At 36.6% G+C, this 20,697-nt stretch overlaps 2 protein-coding genes across 4 annotated transcripts in view; one reads left to right on the forward strand and one right to left on the reverse strand.

The window, feature by feature from the left end:
• Positions 1-3,215: 3,215 nt before the first annotated feature.
• RPS6 (ribosomal protein S6) lies at positions 3,216-6,910 on the forward strand. Its single transcript, XM_045840130.1, has 6 exons — positions 3,216-3,307; positions 3,845-3,976; positions 4,427-4,637; positions 4,813-4,959; positions 6,529-6,686; positions 6,774-6,910. The coding sequence occupies exons 1-6, from the start codon at positions 3,302-3,304 to the stop codon at positions 6,867-6,869; spliced, it is 750 nt and encodes a 249-aa protein (XP_045696086.1). The 5' UTR covers positions 3,216-3,301; the 3' UTR covers positions 6,870-6,910.
• A 1,833-nt stretch (positions 6,911-8,743) lies between these two features.
• Positions 8,744-20,697, reverse strand: part of DENND4C (DENN domain containing 4C) — a 127,762-nt gene continuing 115,808 nt past the window's right edge. For all 3 annotated transcript variants that reach the window (XM_045840126.1, XM_045840127.1, XM_045840125.1), the window contains 4 exons: positions 19,669-19,786; positions 11,830-11,980; positions 10,737-10,801; positions 8,744-10,487 (listed from right to left, as the gene is read on the reverse strand). In XM_045840126.1, the coding sequence (XP_045696082.1) occupies positions 10,351-10,487; positions 10,737-10,801; positions 11,830-11,980; positions 19,669-19,786 (471 nt within the window). In that variant the 3' untranslated portion in view covers positions 8,744-10,350. The remainder of the gene's footprint in view (positions 10,488-10,736; positions 10,802-11,829; positions 11,981-19,668; positions 19,787-20,697) is intronic.

The raw sequence follows: 20,697 nt of genomic DNA on the forward strand, positions 1-20,697 counted from the left end.
GAAAACATAGGGGTAAATCATATGATTTGGGATATAGCAACAGATTTGTCTTAGATACGATACCAAAAGCATTATCAACTAAAGGAGAAATAGATAAATTGACTTCATCAAAATTTAAAATGATTGTTGATCAAAGGACATTATCATGAAAGTAAAAACCTACAGAATGGGAGAGCATATCTGCAGATCATATGTGTCTAATGGGAATGCAGTATTCAGAATACATAAAGAATTCTTACAATTCAACGAGACAAGCAAATTCAAAAATGGGTTTGGAGCCCTTATGCACTGAGGTGAGATTATAAAATGGTGCAGCTGCTATGGAAAACAGTATGGAATTTCCCCCCAAAATTAAAAATAGAACTACCATATGATCCATCAATCCTGTCTCTGGGTAAATAGCCCAAAGAATTGAAAGCAGGGTCTTAAAGAGATATATGCACACCTATGTTCATAGCAGCATCATTCACAATAGCTAAAAGTTGGAAGCAACCCAAATGTTTATCAACAGATGAACAGATAAAGGAGATGTGGTATATAGATACAATGAAATATTATTCAGACTGACAAAGGAAGGAAATCCTATTACATGCTATAACATGGATGAACCTTGAGGACATTATGCTAAGTAAAATAAGCCAGTCACAAAATGACAACTACTGTATATATGATTCTACTTACAGGAGGTACCTTAAGTGGTTAAATTCATACAAAGAGAAAGCATAATGATGGTCACCAGAGACTGGGAGAGGAGGGAAAAGGGAGTTGGAGTTGTTGTACAATGGGTGTAGAGGTCTAGTTTTACAAGATAAAAAAAGTTCTGGAGATCTGTTTCACAACAGTGTGAATATGCTTAACACTACTGAACTGTATACATTCTTAATAATGGTTAAGATGGCAAACAATGTGTTTACAATTTAAACATTCATAAAGAAAGAAACCCGAGCAATAGTCCTGGACTTTGTTTGCCTCCCATTAACTCACTACAACTACTTCAATACAAATAAATAGAGCTAAAAAGCATGGGAAAAGGACTTGAATACATTTCTGCAAAAAAAAAACAAAAAAAAGAAATGCCCAATTACGTACTTAAAATGATGCTCAACATCATTAGGGGAATGCAAATCAAAACCACAATGACGTACCACTCCACACTCACTAGGATGGCTATAATTTTTTTTAAAAAAATAAAGAGAATAAACTAACAAGTGTTGAGCAGGACATCGAGAAATTGGGACACTCATATACTGCTGGTGGGAATATAATATAGTTCAGCTACTGTGAAAATAATTAGGCAGTTCCTCCAAGTGTTAAACACAGAATTACCATATGACTAACTCAGCAATTCCCCTCCAAGGTATAAATCCCAAAGAATTGAAAACAGGTACTCAAACATACGAGCAGTATTCACAATAACCAAAAGTTGTAAACAGACCAAAAGTCCATCAATAGATGAATGGATAAAAAAAAAAACTGTGGTCCATATATAGTGGATTTTGTCCAGTCATAAAAAGAATGAAGTATTGATGCATGCTACAATATGGATAAACTTCAAAAACATTAGAAGCCAGGCATAAAGGTCACATATTGAGTAATTACTCTATGAAATGTAAGGAATAACTAAATCATAGAGACAACACAGATTGTGGTTGCCAGTGGCTGATGAAAGAAGGGAATGGGAAGCAGATGCTTAATGGGTACAGGGTTTCATTTGGCCATGATGAAAATGTTTTGGAACTAGACAGAGGTGATGGTGGCACAACATTGTGAATATACCAAATGCCACTGAATTTTTCACTTAAAAATGATTTTTGTTGTCAATTTCACAACAAAAAATTATATACATGTTTTAAAAGCACTATCATCACCAACATCCTATGTATTAATGGCAGATGATCCAACAGGATTTAGTGGAATCTTTCAACTTTAAATGTAAAGCAGGCCTAAATGCAAAATGTGATACTACAGTGGAAGATGGGATGTAACAATCTTGGAAAGTAAAATTAAATAATTTTTAATTTTTAGAATGAGAATCACCTGGGTTCTCATTCTGTTCTCCCAGAAATGTTCAGGACTGTCAAATGAACTGTATCTTTCCCACTTCTTTCTGTACTATTAAGAGTTGCACCATTGCTGATTCGAGAGTTACAGTAATACATTTCATTTATTCTCCCTCTGATGGCTGGCACCATTCTATACCACACTCTAGTAGACTGATACATACCAGAGCTAGGGTTATAATCATTTAAAAATATTTATGGAGCATGTACTTATGTGCCATGCACTTTGCTGCATCCTGGTATACATACCATGGTAAAGGTAAGACATAAGCCCTGGCTTAATTTTTCATCTAGCAGAGGAGACAGACTATGAACAACTCATTTATGATTTGTCCTCTCATAATTAGCCCTATACATGATTAGTCTTATACAGGAAAACAGTGCTCTACCAGAGAATGAGAGGGACACTATTTGAGACAGTGTGGTCAGGTAAGACTTCTTTTAGGAGGGACATCTAATCCTAAAGACCTTCACGGCATTAACCAATGGCAATAGGTGAATTTGGGACTGTGGAAAGCTTGTAATGACAGGATAGAGTTTGGAAAGTATTAAGTGAAAACAAATGGTTCATATCCAGCAAAGTGGTGATATAATTTTGCGTTTTAAAAAGATCGCAGAGGCAAGACAAAACAAGGAGACTACTTAGTGGGCACTGATTGTGGCCTGGACTTGGGGTAAATTGTGATTACTGGCTGGAGCGACAGGGTGGCTGAGAGTGTCCTTCTGTGATAGTAAGTACAACGATGATTACAGTGTTGCTGGAGGGCAAACTGATGATCGAGTATTTAAGGAGAAAACAAATTAGGGTCGGAGTACCTTGCAGGGAACGGCCGGAACTGGGGCAAAGTGTCTTTCCCAGGCGAAAGTCTTCCGAGTCAGAGGTAAAAGAGAACGCAGGAGAGCTGCACTCTGGTGCCGCCCTCCCTGTTCGGTAGCAGTGTCCGAAAGAGTTGGGGCCCTGGCCTAGCCAACAGTAACGCGGAAAAGATGAGGCAAGAGAGTGTCAAACCTTCAGGACCAAACCAGCCGCCACGCTAAAGCTCGGGTACACGTGTAACTGAGACTGCCGAGTGCACTTCCCTTCAGATTAATCCCGCCCTCGGCGGTGCCGTCTACACACGATCACTTCCGCTACCCGTCTTTGCCTATCTCGCGAGAACTGGAAGTGCCTATGTGATCTGGACTAAGCGGAAGCCAGTCCTCTTTTCCGTGGCGCCTGGGAGGCGGTCGGCTGCTTCAAGATGAAGGTAGGGGGTCATGGCAGTTGTGTTTTAGGCTTGGGGAACGGTAATCGAACCCCAGTACACGGTATTGTCGCAGTTGTAGCTCTCCAAAACCCTTGCTCTAGGTAGAGAAGGCTCTGAGATAAGAAAAAGCTCTCGATTTTGGAGCTAGAGCTCCTTGAGAGAGCGGATGGTGAGCGATTGCAGCTGGAGCTGGGCTAGTCCTGGAGCGCAATGGTGGCGGCGACCTTGGGCCTTGCCGGGGCGGATGCGGCCCTGCAGTAGTTTGGACTCTCTACTCCGAGAGGACGAACGGCTGCGGAGCACCCTTTGCCCCCGGAGTCGTTCTGCAGGGTCTACTTAATAAAAGTCGTATTTTTAGCTCGGTGCTTGTTGCGCCTTATTGTGCACGCACGTGCTTTATGGTGAATAAAATTGTTATCAAACTTTACAGATTGTGTGTGGGGGGTGACATGTAAGACTTTTTACGATACCTTTCTTCGTAGGTGGTTTTCCATTTTTTCATAAAGTTTTTCCCCCCACCCCCATCTTAATCCTTAGCTGAACATCTCTTTCCCAGCCACTGGCTGTCAGAAACTCATTGAAGTGGACGATGAACGCAAACTTCGCACTTTTTATGAGAAGCGTATGGCCACAGAAGTTGCTGCTGACGCTCTGGGTGAAGAGTGGAAGGTAAAAGTTGACTACCAAATTGAATTGTTGCAGGTATTTAAGAGAGGTAGTTACCGCCATTGGTAATTAGTATGTGTAATGGGTTTCAGACTCCGGGCCCTGTCTCCTGATCTTGGGTAAATTACTTGCAAATGTCATCCCGTAAGGTAGAGCTATCACCTGGCAGGGTTTCTTTGAGCAAATGGGAAAACAGGTGTGTAGCTAGCTAAAAGTTTCCAAAGGGTATCATTAAAAGTGCTAGGAAGGGATGTTTCTGGTTTATTTGCTGTTTGTTGATACTAATATTGCCCTGGTATTGTTATATGTTGTAAAACAGGTTAGAAACATGATTGAAAGGAATTTGCTAATTGAACTTGGCAAATTGGGAATGTAGACAAAACTGAGTGGAGAACAGTTTATGTTGAGAAGTTTCAAATTGTACTTTATAATCTATCATTGTATTGCCTACAGGGTTATGTTGTTCGAATCAGTGGTGGGAACGACAAACAAGGTTTCCCCATGAAGCAGGGTGTCCTGACCCATGGCCGAGTCCGCCTGCTGCTGAGCAAGGGGCACTCCTGTTACAGACCAAGGAGGACTGGAGAGCGAAAGCGCAAATCAGTTCGGGGTTGCATTGTGGATGCCAATCTCAGTGTTCTCAACTTGGTCATTGTGAAAAAAGGTGAAGCTTGTGTTCTTGAGTTCAGTTATGGCTGACATTGACGTAAAACTCTCCAAATGCTTTTTCATTTGCCATAGTTTGACCAATGGAATTAGTTTGTTTCTACCATTGTGTAAACAATTTAGGATTCTTTGTAAGGAAGTTGAATTAAAACGTCTTTGTTTATGTCTTTTAGGGGAGAAAGATATTCCTGGTCTCACTGATACTACTGTACCTCGTCGCTTGGGGCCCAAAAGAGCTAGCAGAATCCGAAAACTTTTCAACCTCTCTAAAGAAGATGATGTCCGTCAGTATGTTGTGAGAAAGCCCCTAAACAAGGAAGGTAAGGGAGATTATGAAATTGAGGGCTTGCTTAAGTTTCAGTAATCTGTCACTAGTGTTTGAGTGCTCGTTGGAAAAAAAAATCTGCCCCCAACTTACCTGGAGGTTTTAGGAAAATATTGAAGAGGGTCAAGATAGGCAGTTGGCATTCATTCTCATTACATCCAATGCCTTCTAACTGGGGTGCTACAATGGTTTTTGGTTTTTTGTTGTTGTTTTTTTTCCTGTTAGTCATTGATGTATAAGTTTATCCAAAGGTAACTTATCAGGCACTAAGTTCATTGCTCTTGGGTTAGGAGTTGGAAGGACAGAAAATTCTATGGCTGTGATTGAATGCTGTCACCCCCACACATATCAGGGGTTCTAATTTTTTGTTTTACAAAAGAGAAATGCTTTTATCAACTTGCTTTAACTTCTGATCCTCATATTCTTCATCAGTGTGATGTGGATAACAATAGTAAGAATTGTGAAAATTAAAAGTTAGAAAAGTACTGTATTCTGAATACTAGGGAATGGGTGTTATCACCAGAGCAGTTTGTTGCTGCAATGCTTTTGTAACATTAATACTTCTGTAGCGGCAGGTATGAATATTTACATTCAATGGAGTAAGTAGCATGTTAGTTCAGGTTGAGTTTTCCTGGCAAGTGGGGGAGGGTGATTGGGTTTCAATTTTCATGTGTAGTTTTAGCCTCATGAAAACTTTAAATAAATATGCAGGAGTTTCCCATAATCACACCTTTGGAAATGCCATCAGGGTTAGTAAGTGCTAGTTGGCAAATGTTTTTAAGATGATTCTTGTGTTATATCATCTCACTTTTAGCAGAACTGGAACAGTTGAGCCTGGGTAATATATTACTTCCACAAGGTATCCACAGCTAAAATGATTATAACTGAAAATACATGTGCTCTAAAGCAGATCTGTAATCCTTAGGATAGTGAATTATAAATTGGACTAAACGACATTCTGTGAAGAACATGATGCATGTTCTAATGTTAATGGTTTAGTTTCCCAGATCGGCAGGAAAGTGTAGATTCAAGCTGAATGGAACTTTAAAGCATGGTGGGATGATGATGGTGATAATGTTTGATTTACCTAGTTTTCAGATTGCTAAAATAATACTCCTGTTTGTGTTTTATGGTACAAAGATATTTCGTAACCTAATTGTGGAAAGGAAATCAAAGTGAATAGAAAAACAGGGTGGAGCATGACCTCATTATTAAGAAAAGTAACCTAAATTTACGTATGGTTTTTGAGCCTGACCAAAATAGTTTTGATCCAAACTAGGCATCACTTAAATGAGCTGTCTTATTAGAGGTGTTGATTAGGAAAACACTGGCAGCTAATAAGTTAGCTTGGTCCCTTTTTACAAGGGCTTAGTTTTCCTTATATTTAGCCTATCTTATATTTTGTTGACAGTCAAGTTTGATTTAAAAGATTTCATACAAATAAGTTTTTGTAGATACTACTAATTCAAGTCTGAGTCTGTTTCTAAAGTTTTTAAAATGTAGATGTGGATCCTAATGAACCAAAGATACTGAGAAGTGATCAAGCCATTATCTGAATTTTTAGGTAAGAAACCTAGAACCAAAGCACCTAAGATTCAGCGTCTTGTTACTCCACGTGTCCTACAACACAAACGTCGGCGTATTGCTCTGAAGAAGCAACGTACTAAGAAAAATAAGGAAGAGGCTGCAGAGTATGCTAAACTTTTGGCTAAGAGGATGAAGGTCAGTCTAAGATGATTGAGGGGCAGGGGGAGGAGTCATGCCTCACTTCAGGTTTGCATTTTTAACACTGATTTTTGTTTTGTTTAGGAGGCCAAAGAAAAACGCCAGGAACAAATTGCCAAGAGACGTAGGCTGTCCTCTCTGAGAGCTTCTACGTCTAAGTCTGAGTCCAGCCAAAAATGAGGTCTTCTAAGAGTAACAAATAAATAAGGTTAAACATCAAATCTCCTTTACTGGCTTTTCATTGATGATAAAATTTAGATAAAGGGAGAGAGACTGGGGTCAGAGAAATGAGGATAGCAATCTAATGATACATAAAACTTGAAGGTGAGCCCTGGCTTGAGCCCCACCAGCCAGGGCTCACCTTTGAGCCTTGCTGCCTGTGAACTGAAAGGTCACCAGTTTGATTCTAGGTCAGGGTACATGTCAGGGCTGTGCAAGAGAGCAACTGATTGATGTTTCTCTCCCTCTCCCCATTTCATAAGTAAAATATTTTTTAAAAATGATATCCTTCAACTTTAGAGACCAGGCCCATACTATGATAGATGTCCAGGATAGGGTTTCTCTTCTGGGTAGCTCAGGAAAATACAGTGTAAGGCATGGACCAATTTTCAGTAAATAAATGAGTAGAACTATTAATTTTTTTAAAATACTTTATTTTGAGGCATACATTTTTTTCTTAAACATCTGTGCACATACATGGAAAGTGCCCTTATGAAGATGGGCATTTGTCATATGTGATAAAACTTGTTAAAAGCAGTTAATGGATACCATTTTGAAATAGTTCACAAAGCTTTGAAAACCAGTGCAAATTTACTACATTAATAGAAAGCTTTTCAACTCCAGTGAATTGTTAATGCTTTTATTCTATTTCATACTCTGAAAAGGAGTTGACTCCTTGTTTGAACATTTGTTTCAATGAAAGATGCACAAAGAGAAAGTAGTATATCTTTTCTAATGTGCCATATCTAATCTCTGGTGATTACAGTTAAGACTCCTATGTAGGGTAGAAGGGTCTTAAAAGAAGGCACATTAGGCTTTCAGGGTGAGAAAAAGGGGCTCCTTATTTGCTGAAATACATTTCAAGCACAGGTGAGTAAAATTTTCAAATAAGTTCCCATGTGAGGCCAATAATCCAGTTCCTGGACTATAATGTGAGAAGCGAGATTCTTAGACAATAGGAGATCCCCATTGTTAATGCGTGGTATCGGTTACAGAACATAAAGAGTCTTAATTGGCAACTGATGTAAAAGTTGGACAGAAGCAAAAGGGGAAATGCAGCATTTTTAAAGAACCCAAAACAAAAAGGACCTATTAAACTTAAGGGGGCACCTTAAAGCTAAAACGCAAGTCTGGTGTAGGTAGCCTAGAATTCTTTACTAACCAGTATGTACACAGTTGATTTAGTAGACAAAATAAGAGCCACACTAGTTTGTGATTTTGAGTGCACTCCCTAAAGTGGACAGATACAGCTTGCCTAGACTAACCTAGGTCACGAATTCTGGCAGATTTAAGATTGAGATGTTAGAAAATATCTGAAGCATTAAGATTACAAACATGTTCAATCTTGTATTGCTACTAGGTACCAAAAATGAAGAAAAAGGGCAACAACTGAACAACCCAAATAATGGGAGATTTACTCGGTTCATTATTAACCATACAGGGTGCTATAACCTAAAAAACATGGCTCAAGTTAAATTAGGCTATCAAATCCAAAAACAGTATAAAGTTTTAGACTAAATCTGGACTAATTTGAAAGGATGCTTTCAGAAGTTACCATGATGTTTCATACAGTCTACAACTCATTCTAGATATTTCTGTCTTGTAGATTCAAATGATCTGATCTGGTTTTCTGGTATAAGTTTTTCATGGTACCTTTTCTGTGGTAGGTGCTAGAAAAGGCCTTTAAATAATTTGAACACAAATCAGCTTGTGTTTTCTAAATAACTAGTAGTTGCAGGTTTCCAGTATACAATGGCTGTAATTTAGAATGTTACAAAAAGTTATTAGAAAATTTATTAGATACAATACAGCCAAATACTCTTAAAATATTTAAGGAGGTCTTCATTACAGTTTTTATTTTTTAAGTGGGAATTTAAGGCTACAGAGACGAAATGGAAAAACGGGAATTACAAAGATCACAAAGGTTCAAGTTTACATATTTCAGGAGGCTTAAAAATGTAACAAGCACAGCAAACAATTTTTCATTCAACCTCCATCTTTATATGCAAGAGTAATTACAAACTTTCTGTTAGGGCAATTAAGTGTTAAATATTAAAACTAGTACCAAGTCTTATGCTGCAAAAATATATACTCTGAGATTAAGGTAATGAAAATTGAACATAGTTTCTGACAAGTTCACTTAGCACTTGCACAGTAAGTGGAAACTAGAATTCTGCATAGGTCAGATTAACCCTGAAATATTCAAATAATGGTACAGTAATGATATGTGAAAGATTATACCAATTGGGAGGGAGATTTGTGCTGTTAACAGTAAATTTTTTTATACCCACTGATTGAGTCATATGCATAATTACTATAAAAGCACCCACATAATGAATGAATGGCTTTTTAAGCCATGCAGAGAGTTAAGGCAATCTTATTGTTCCTAAGAGGTGTTTTCAACAAAAGCCATGGTAACTGACAGGCATGTGAGGTCATGATTTTTTTAAACCTACTGGCAACAAGCTCAATAGCTTTAAAGTATTAAGACTTAATTGATTTATCCTAAAAAACTATTTACAAATGCACAAATAAGCATACAAATCTATTATACTATACAAGAATAAAACTGCAGTGCAAGTTTATCCCACAGGTTTTTAAAAGTGACCAAGAGCAACTGTTTACTGTGCCTGAACAATTTCAGGTCCAAAGGTAATATATACAAGCATTTTAAGCATGTTCTGAGTTTGTGAATTATGGAGCCAATTTAATTTAAACTGGCTCATTTACTCCAATTTTAAAGATGTTGCATGCGTATTAACATGGTATTGGGAAGATGGAAGGAAGTAACTGGATATTCAAGATACAATCCATTAAAGAAGAAAATACAAAATATGAAGGGTAAAGATACATATTAAGTCAGGCAAGGCAGTTGCCACCAGACTTTAAGATAATTTTGAGATTAATGACTACAGACGGAGTTTAGTAGTAGTCATTTAATAGACCCCTTTCAGAATTCCAACAATCTACAAATTTTAATAAATACAATATGGCTGTATATACACATACCTACACAGCCACATATATGTACACACATATACAAAGCACTGCCCTTATAATGGAGATATTTCATTTGTATTGGGGTTAGGCAAGTTTATGTTAATTTGCTGTTCCCCAAACCCAATTAGCTTCAAATATAAACAAAATACCAAGGATGAATATAGTTTCTCATGATCAAACTACTATAAACATTGAGAAATCCAAACAGTTTTTAGCAGATAAGCCATTCAGAAGTTTCAACATCAATAAACCCCGTGGAATTTTAATGGCATTTTTCCATTATGAGATGATTCAGTATGAATTACACTTCATCATATATTGTCTCAAGAGTTACATCATTTCAGTTTTCACCAGTTCTTAGCATTTGAAACAAACCTTGAGTGTTTCCAGACTGAATCTATTCGGCCAGTTTTGTTTATCAGAAATCTAGTGAATCCCTTGTTTAAATGAGAGGTGTTCCAAAACACTTCCTGCACCATTCCACACTGACACTTGGTGGAACATCAATTTTCTGCAACTTTCCAAGGACGTCTGAAGGTAGACTATTGTATGCAAGTCCATATTCATTATCAAAAGCCTCTGAAAGACATTTTAAAAAATGCAGTTGGAATTTGTTAAAGGAAAAGAGTCATGTATTTAAAAATGGTGGTCAAATCATACACATACGTGTGTGTGTATAAACTGCATATTCGAAAGTAGAAATCTTTCTGAAGACAAGTGGAATATTTACCCATACCAGTTGCAGTTTTTATAATTACTTTAGAAAATAAAATTACATTAGAAAACAAAACACAAGAAAACAAAATAAGCCCTAATTAACCAACTTACCGATATCAATATTCTCTCTTCCAAGAGACACTAATGATAAGAAGAGGATTTCTCTGTATAAACTCCTATAAAACAAATATTTTTAAAGTTAATGGGCAAAGAGTACAAAAACAAACACATGAAAGTGTTTTAAATGGTTAAAAAAAGATTAAGTTTGTGGTCTAGCTAACAGTAATGTGCCTATGTCAATGTCCTGGTTTTGATATGTACTAGTTACATGAGATGTCACCTTTGGGGGAGCTGAGTGAAGGGTACACTGAACTCTGTTTTTGCAGGTACTTCCTGTGAATATCTATTTCAAATTAAAAGTCAGTGAACATAAAACTTGACACCAGAAACAAAAATCGTTTATTGGTTTACTTTAACTTACAATTTTTAACAATATTACTGTTCACAAAAGCAGAGTCTTCTCTCATCTTTTGCCACTTGACAAAGTAACATTAATTTCTAAGTTAGGAGTCTAAAACCCTTGGACACAAACAGTGTGAAAGGTGGTGTGGTCTCTTTACTATCAAATCCAAAAATAAAAGGGATACTTTATTTGATTTGTGGGCTTATGTTAATAAAAGTTAAAAAAGTCACAAATGAAATCTTAAAAATGACCTTTTCATGGCTCAACTGTTAAAAATAAACTGGTTTCTGAGTAGTTAGAACAAGAAATTAGAGAGTAATGCTGATTTTGATGATGCTCCATATAGCTTTGAAGCATCATGAGCTCCATGATGCTCCAAAACTTCCACTGCAAAATAAACATCCCTCAAGTAAAGAAAAGATAGTGTGGGTATGACAGGGCCTGAGCAAGTAGAATATATGTACAACATCAATGTTACCAAATCCACAGAGGGTTTCCAGTGAATAGCAGTAATGTTGCCTGAAGATTCAATACACTTTAGACATGAATGAATTACCACCAAAAATTTAACCTATTCCCTCCAGAGAGGCACTTTTATTTCTGCTCAAGTAAGAATATATGCACTTTGGTATCACTTTTTAAAACAATAAGATGTTCTATAGTGAGTATGTGCTTCTTTCACAACTAGAGATATTTTTTAAAAACATGATACTGTTTTGAGTAGCCAATACTGAATATTACCTTTGTCTTTTCTTGTCTGGCTTCATTTGCTGTGAAAGCAGGTTGATGGGTTTAAGAACATCATTACGTTGAATACTCTGCTTGATGGTTTCTACTAAAGTGCTTGTTGCTTGTTGTTCTTCTGACAGGACAGACAATTTCTTTTCAGAATCTAATAATAAAACACAGTAATTAAGAATGTTTATCCACTCTAATTATTAGAGAAGTATTTTTCCAGAGTTGTAGCATTTTCTAATTTTCTGTTGAACATTGCTCCCTCCTGCTCCCCTCCCCCGCCTTTCTAGTAAAGTTATGTGGCAATGTGACCAGCTAAAACATAGTTTTCCTTTTTTCTTCAGATAGGAGAGACCCATCCCATTACCCTTTCCCTGAACTTAGGGCTTCCTGTTTGAGGCTGGGGTATGATAACTTGTACTCCAGCAGTCATCTTGTGATCATTAAGCAACCTTTACTGATGGAAAAGCAGACACAACAGAAAGAGCCTGGGGCCCTGGTGACAGAGCAGTTGCCTATCAGTCCTGGAGTGTCTACTTCATAATTTTTTTAATATGAAAGGGTAATCGTTTATATAGCAGAATATAATCCTAATTGATAAAGGCTAACTCTAGAATTATTAAGAACATTTAGATTTCATAGGTTACAAAAGTACTTCAGTGGTAAAATGGAATTCAATCATACTAACATGAAAAATATGCCAAATCAACAATGTGTGCTTGACTCAGAAAAAAACTTTAATACTGCAACAAATTCCAGCAACCATACAATTTTATTCATAGCCACATTAGTTGAGATAGGAATACATATCCAGTAGCTCCCCAGTCCAGCCTGATTCAAAGTGCCTGTCATAAAGTAAGCTGCTGTATTTTTCATACAACACAGCCCCTTAATAAAGGCAACTAGTAGTACTTCATTTGTATTCAACCAAATAATTGGCAAAATTGTTATAATACAAAAGGGAATATTGGCTGCTATACACTTAGATCCTAGTTCTTCTACTTTGCTTAATGATTACCTTGCTACAGATCTGATTTTCATGCTATGTTGTGATTTTGGAGCCTAAACCAAATACATAATTTTCCTGTTTCTCCTTTAACTCAATTTTTAAAATAACACCTTTACTGAGATGTAATTCCCTAACCATTCAATTCACCCATTTAAACTGTACAAAACAGTTTAATATATTCTGTAAGTTGAGCAACCATCCCAATCAACTTGTCACGACCAAAACACCTATTAGTAGTCACTCTTCTACCTTCAAAACCCACAGCCCTAGGTAACCACTACCTATCTGTCTCTACAGATTTACCTATGCATACAGAGCATACTTTCTGTGCTCTTTTGCAACTGGCTTCTTCTACAATGTTTTAAAATTCATCCATGCTGTAGCATGTATCAGCATGCTACATGCCAAGTAATTCAGCATTTTCATGCCAAGTAATATTTTATTGTATGCACAAACCAAACTTTATCCATTCACCAGCTGATAGACATTTAGATGGTTTCCTGTTTATTAAGAAAAATGCACCTAAGAACTACGTTTTCACGTGGACATAGGATTTTGCTTGGGTATATACCTAAGACAAACTGCCGTGTCACATGGTAACTACTACTTTGAGGAATGCTGAAACTATTTCCCAGAGCAGCTGCTCTATTTTTTATTCCAATCTACAGTGTATGAGGGTTCCAATTTCTTTATATCCTCACCAACACTTGTTAGTGTCTATCCTTTTGATTACAGCCAATCTAGTGAGTGTAAAGTGGTTTCTTTTTGTGGTTTTGATTTCCTTGTCCCTGACATCTAGTGATATTGAGCATCTTTTCATTTGCTTTTGGCCATTTGTACATCTTTTTTTGGAGAACTGTCAGATCCTACAATGGTCTGAATACGTCTACCCAAAATTCACATGCTGAAAACGTAATGCCCAATGTGATGGTATTAGGAGACGAGGCCTTTGGGAGGTATAAAGTCATGAGAGCAGAATCCTCATGAATGGATTAATGCACTTAAAACAACAACAACAACAACACAACATCAAAGAGATCCCTCACCCCTCAAGCCATGTGAGGCTACAGTGAGAAGTGTGAAATCGGAAGAGGGCCCTTAACTGACCATGCTAGTGCCCTCCATCTTGAACTTCCAGCCTCCAGAACTGTAAGAAATAAACGTTTTTTTATAAGCTATGCTACCCAGTCTGTGGTATTTTGTTATAGCTGCTGAATGGACTAAGAAGATCCTTTGCCCATTTTTAAATGAGTTATCTTTTATTATTGAGTTGTCAGAGTTCTTCACAGTCTCTTGAGCTATATTATTTGCACATCTCTTCCCCTATTCTATTCTCTGGGTTGACATTTCACTTTTTTGATGGTTTATTTTTCAGTAGTTTTTGATTCTGATGAAGTCCAATTTATCTTTTTTAAATTTTGTATTTGTATCTAAGAAGACCATGAAGATTTATTCCTATGTTTTCTTCTAAGAGTGCTACAGTTTTAGCTCTTTTATTTAGGTCTATGATTCATTTTGAGTTCATTTTTATGTATGATTTGAGAAACCAATCCAACTTTTTTTTTTTGACTGTTGCTCCCATTGTCCCAGCACCATTTGCTCCAGTCCCATGGTCTTGGAACTCTTGTTGAAAAGCAACTGACTATACATGAAAGGGTTTATTTTTGAAAACTCAACTCTATTCCATTGACCTATATTATCTATCCCTATGCAGTACTTTCTTGATTACTGTAACTCTGAAATAAATTTTCAAATTGAGAAGTATGAGTCCTACAACTTTGTTCTTCATTTTCAAGATTGGTTGGCTATTTTGGGTCTCTTGAATATCCACATGGTTTTTAGGATAGGCTTGTCAATTTCTATAAAAAAACCATCTGGAATTTTGGTAGGGATCTTGCTGAATCTGTCAATTAATTTGGAAGTACTGCCATCTTAAAAATATTAACTCTTCTAAACATGGGATTTCTTTCCATTTATTTAGGTCTTCTTTAATTTCTTTCAACAATGACTTTAGTTTTAGAGTATGTTTTGTACTTGTTTTAAAAAATTTATTCCTATGAATTTAATTTTTTATTGAATTTATATAGGTTTCAGGGTTACAATTCTATAATGCATCATCTGTACATTGTATTGTGTGTTCACCACCCCACATCAAGTCTCCTCTGATCACCATTTTTTCCCTTTACCCTCCTTCTCCCCCCCCACATTCCCTCTGGTAATCAGCATACTGTTGTGTCTATGAGATTTTGGGGGAGGCAGGGAGCATGCTTAACTCCTTCACCCTGTGAATTTTTATTCTTTATGCTATTATAAATGTAATTATTCTCCTAACTTCATTTCTGGATTACTTATTGAAAGTGTATAGAAATACAGTTGATTTCTCTATATTGATATTATATCCGGCAACTCTGCTGACTTATTACCATGTTTTGTATTTGTGTGTATGTATTCCTTAGGATTTTCTATATTAAGATCACATAATCTACGAATAGAGACAGTTTTACTTCTTCCTTTACAATTTGGATATATTTTAATTTCTTGTTCAATTTCTCCAGCCAGAACCTCCAGTACACAATGTTGAACAGAATGATAAAAAGAGACACCCCTGTCTTATTCCTGTACTTAAGAGAAAATATTGTCTTCTATCATTAAGAAAACTGTGGGTTTTCAAGATGCTTACAAGCAAATTGAGAAAGTTCCTCCCTATTTCTAGCTTGTGTTTTTAACAAAGGGTGATTTTATTAAATGCTTTAGCTATGCCTACTGAGATGATCATGTACATTTTGTCTTTTATTATGTTGATATGGTATACTACATTGACTTTCAAATGTGAAACCAACATAGTATTCCTGAGATAAACTGAATTGTACTTGGTCATGGTTGTACAATGCTTTTTCTATAATGTTGGATTCGATTTTCTAGTATTATACTTTGTTGAGAATTTTTATGTCCATATTCATTAAGTAATACAGATTTGTAGTTTTCTTTTCTCGTGGATGTCTTTGATTTTTATATCAGGGTAATACTGACCTTCTCACCACAAGCTCTTACTGTATCCAAGAGTGTTCTCAGGCTTGAAATTCTCCATACTCTGTCCCAAATTCAAACATTTCCTTTGGAGAGAATTTCAGAGCTTTCTATTCTTATGACCTGCCTCTCCTCCTGGGCAAAATCTCTGAGCCACTGCTGTGAAGCTAGGGCTCAGAACAGTGGCCCTTCTCTTAAAATGACACTCCTGCTTTGTTAACAGGGTGCTGGGTGGGAGCAATAGACTCTGTCTTTTCAGCTTCCCTTTTCTGGCATAAAACTGCTGCCCTGTAACCAAGATGCAGTAAGAACAATTGGTACTTCAACACTCCTGGCTTGCCAACTAAGGTAGAATGGCTGCCCAATGAATGGGGCTGGGTGGAAGAAATGAGCCTCCACCTCCCCTGGAATTCACCTCTGAGGTAACAGAGTTGACAGGTGAAGAAGGCTGGCGGATTGTCTTTCCCAGGGAGATGCTGAAGCCCTGGACTGGGAGCTTGTTGGGGTAGGGAGGTAGGAGGATCAAGTTCTAATTCAAGTGCCACAGAGTCACATGATTTTACTGAAATTTAGTATATTCTCTTCAATAAATATTTGTTTGTTTGCTCTATAGCCTTAGACATTTTTTAAATAATTTTCACCAATTATGGTTGTTTTGCTGAGAAGTGGGTAGTACAACTCCTCCTACGGCCATTCCAGAAGTCATCACTCAATTTTTTTTAAAAGATTTTATTTATTTATTCATTTTGAGACAAAGGGTAATGGAAGGAGAAAGAGAGAGAGAAACATCAATGTGTGGTTGCCTCTCACACATCCCCCACTGGGGACCTGGCCCACAAGCCAAGCATGTGCCCTGACCAGGAACCAGGAAACAAAACAGCTTTGGCTCACAGGCCGGCACTCAATCCACTGAGCCACACCAGCCAGGGCTACTTCTTATATGCCTTTTATTCTTATTTATATGCCAATTCTTCATATAAAGCTGCCAATCAAGGAAAGAAACAAGGCCATTCTTAAGGGCTCTTAATTTTATTCCACCAAAAATTATAGAACATTTTGAATCATTTGTCTTTTTCATGATATGCATGGAAAGAGTTGATTTCATCTTAAAAAGCCAACTTCATTCTAAAACTAATCTGCCTGACCCCCTGTACTCCTTCTCTTCTTCCCTCACAGACTCTGGAATGTGTGCGAAGGCTTCAGGGTAATCAAAAACTATCATTAATCCTTCGTTCACCATATAGCCCTTCCTTCCAGGCAAGGTGCCCTCAGCAACCTATTTTTTAACTCAGATGGCATCAGAGCTTCAGTATCTGGTCCCTTTGTTCCCCTCAATCAGCCCTGCAATTCCTTTGGAGTATGCAGGTCCATGTCTTAGGCGGGTATAAAACTGGTGGTCTGGGGGTGAATGGTACAGGGATCCCTTTTTCTGTCCTGCTGCTGCCCAGAACTGCTTTTTGTAAGTAAATTCCCTATTAAACCAATAAGTTGAATTTGTCTGCATCATAGTTTGGCCTCTTGACTCCTTCAGCATTTGGGGGCTTTGCATACGTGGCCCTTTCATGTGGCCCAAACACAAGACATGCAAGAAAACAACTGAAGAAATGGCATCTCTAATTGTACTATTTTCTAGCATAGGTTTCAAAGGTACTCTGCTCCTGCCTAAAAATCATTAATATCAGAACTGGGACAATAATAACAAAAAAGATAAAAATTTGTATTTAACCACAATTTTGTGACTGGCATATTTCAAGGGAAAACACTAGATTTTTTTCTTCCAATGATTGCAAAGTAGTGATAGACTGTTGAAAGCATAAAACAATAAAAAAACTAGTGAACTTTTCCCTTTATCTTTTGAGTAGCCACTGCCAACAGCTTGGGATATATGGTTTTACACCTTTTTCTTTGTATATATTAAAAACATATAGGCTGGGATGGGAGTAAAGGACAGAAAACTGTACTTGAACAACGATTAAAATTAAAAAAAACATTTTTTTTCTATTTTTCTCCTACAAAAAGGGAAAAAGACCAAATACTGTTCTGCAACCTGCCCTTTTTTTTACTGAATGTGGATGTATGTATGGGCATACATCCTTTCATACATCCACATACAAATGACTCTCATTCTTTGTCATGGCTGCCAACATTTTATAGTGTGAACTTTTCACAATTCTCCTGTTAGGTCTTAACATTTTGCATCATTATAAACAATCCTAAAGTAAGCATCATTGTGCAGACAGCTTTGTATACTGTATTTCTATAGAAGACAGTTGTCTTACCGTGTTTACTGAGTTAAATGGTATCCACAGATTAAATTGAGATAACATATACCATACAGTTCTCCAGAACTGCATCATTTTGTACTTCTAACAGTACAAAAAAGTATTCGTTTCCTCCATATCTTCAACAATATTGAATGTTATTGTTAAATTTTTTTGCCATTCTGACATATATAATTTTATATTTTCTTTTTTAAAAAAAGTTATATTTCACTAAATAATGAGATTGAGCATTTTTAATACTTGTGTTATGAGTGAATTATGTACCCCTCAAATTAATAATATTGAAACTCTAACCTTGATGTGACTACATTTGAAGATCTGTTCTTTTTTTTATTATTATTATTTTAATCATTGTTCAAACACAGTTTTCTCCTTTTTACTCCCAATCCAGTTGAAGATCTGTTCTTTAAAGAGGAAATTAAAGTTAAAAGAGGTCATTAGGGTGGGGCCTTAATCCAATATGACTGGTGTCCTTATAAGAAAAGGATACCAGGGTCCTGGCTAGTGTGGCTCAGTGGACTGAGTGCTGGCCTACAAACTAAAGAGTCACTGGTTCGATTCCCAGTCAGGGCACATGCCTGGGTTGCAGGCCAGGTCCCCAGTAGGCGGTGTGTGAGAGGCAACAACAACACACTGATGTTTCTATCCCTCTCTTTCTCACTCCCTTCTGCACTGTCTATAATTAAATAAAATCTTAAAAAAAAATAAAACATCTTAATAAAAGAGGATACCGGGGAAATGAAGGCGCACACAGAGAGGCCATCTGCAAGCCAAAAAGAGAAGCCTCAGGAGAAACCACAACTACCAACACCCTGATCTTGGACTTCCAATCTCTAAAACTGTGAGAAATATCTGTTGTTTAAAGCCACCCAGTCTGTGGTATTCTATTAAGGTAGCCCTAGCAAACTAATACAGTCTATATAAGCCATTTAATGTTTCTTCTATGATCTGCCTTGTTGATATCATTTGTTCAGTTATCTACTCAGTTATTTGTGGTTTCTTATCAGCTCACAGGGCTTCTGAACTGGATGATGACCCTTTAAACCCCTTGTAAAAATACATTCTAAATATAAAAGACTAAAAATGAGCTAGAATCTTTGAGACTAGTTTTCCTATAACTAAAACTATGACCCTATACATACACATCCAAATTACTATTCCACTATACAGACTTTAGTCTTCAAATATCTAACCAAAATGGTATTTGACAGAAAATCACAAAATAATACTCTTCAACTCATGTGGAGACCTGACATAGTTAAATGGGTCAGTTACAATAGCAAATCAATTTGAGCTAAAATAGAAAGTATCTTGAAGAAATACTAAAAATGAATGAAAAAATTTAAAATAACACAAATAACTTATTTCTCTCTTCACATAAATTCTAGTCCATTTTTCTTTATTGCTAAACAGTACTATACTGTATGGATAGCGTCTACCACAATTTGCTTATTCATTCACGTGTGGGTAGATATTTGGGTTGTTTCCAGTTTGAGTATTTTATGTCTTTAATTCTATTTTACTTACTAAAATTCCTCCATGAGATATACAGAGGTTCTCCTGGTTCCTGATGAAGGTTGATGTTATCCCATAACAGCTGAATATACACAAGTTTGCTATCCTGAGACAGAGATGATAGAGGAAGCTAAAAAAGATTGATACAAAGTGTTAGTACCTCAACCATAATAATTACCAGGGGACCTAGCAAAATTTGATCAAATAAAACACATGAGTTTTTCCAAAACTCTGAACCTAAACTTCTGTGCAATAATTTTTATTTAAATCTGAAGATTTATGTTTTTATTATTTTCTGAAGCGCAGGTTTCTCATTCTAAATTTCAAAGATTGGAATTACAACTTGGTAACTAGCACAGTGGCTACACGAATCATTGACATTACAATACTTTTTCAGGTAAAAGTAAATAAGTGCAACAGTTCTACTCTCTTGGTGTGCCAACTAGTACTTAAAATAAATGGGTCAAAATGGAGTTTGTAATACTTTAAGATTTTGTTGGACCCCTAGTATGTTTGGAGTATAGGGTACCTCTCAATATTCAATATCAAAATGAAAAAACTCTAGGACCTCACTATTTCCTCTGGAATAAGGGTTCCCAGCACAAGTAGAGCAGGAGCTTTCAGAGTAAGACAACCAGAGTGTGATTTTAGCTCTCCATCACGTATTAGGTATGTGGCCTTACAAAAATTACTTACCTTCTCTAACTTTTAATTACATCATCTGAAAAATTAGGATAATGTGAGTCTTTTTTTTCTTTTTTCAACTGTATTTTGTATTGGTTTCAGGTGTATAGAATATGAGACTTAAAATATGGTTGTTGTGAAAATTTCAGCTGAGAGTATGATAGTTCAGAATAAAAGCTACCTTTTCTACCTACATTTGCAATGGGAAATAACCATATAACATCAGGCCAAATAAATACATATGGAAATATGTACAACTCCAGGAACTGTCCCTAAAGAAGAATATATATTCTTTTCCATTCATTTTCTCCTTACTCTTAAGTGGAATGTCAATGTGATAGCTTAGAAGTAGAGTCG

The sequence above is a fragment of the Phyllostomus hastatus genome, unplaced genomic scaffold, assembly GCF_019186645.2.
Source record: "Phyllostomus hastatus isolate PE091 unplaced genomic scaffold, TTU_PhHast_1.1 phas_contig_34, whole genome shotgun sequence".
Classification (NCBI taxonomy): Eukaryota; Metazoa; Chordata; class Mammalia; order Chiroptera; family Phyllostomidae; genus Phyllostomus; species Phyllostomus hastatus.

Excerpts from the sequence above, each read along its gene's own strand:
- RPS6 (XM_045840130.1), top strand. Across the intron at positions 3,977-4,426 it reads CTCTGGGTGAAGAGTGGAAG|GGTTATGTTGTTCGAATCAG; the intron begins GTAAAAGTTGAC and ends TATTGCCTACAG. Across the intron at positions 4,638-4,812 it reads CTTGGTCATTGTGAAAAAAG|GGGAGAAAGATATTCCTGGT; the intron begins GTGAAGCTTGTG and ends TATGTCTTTTAG.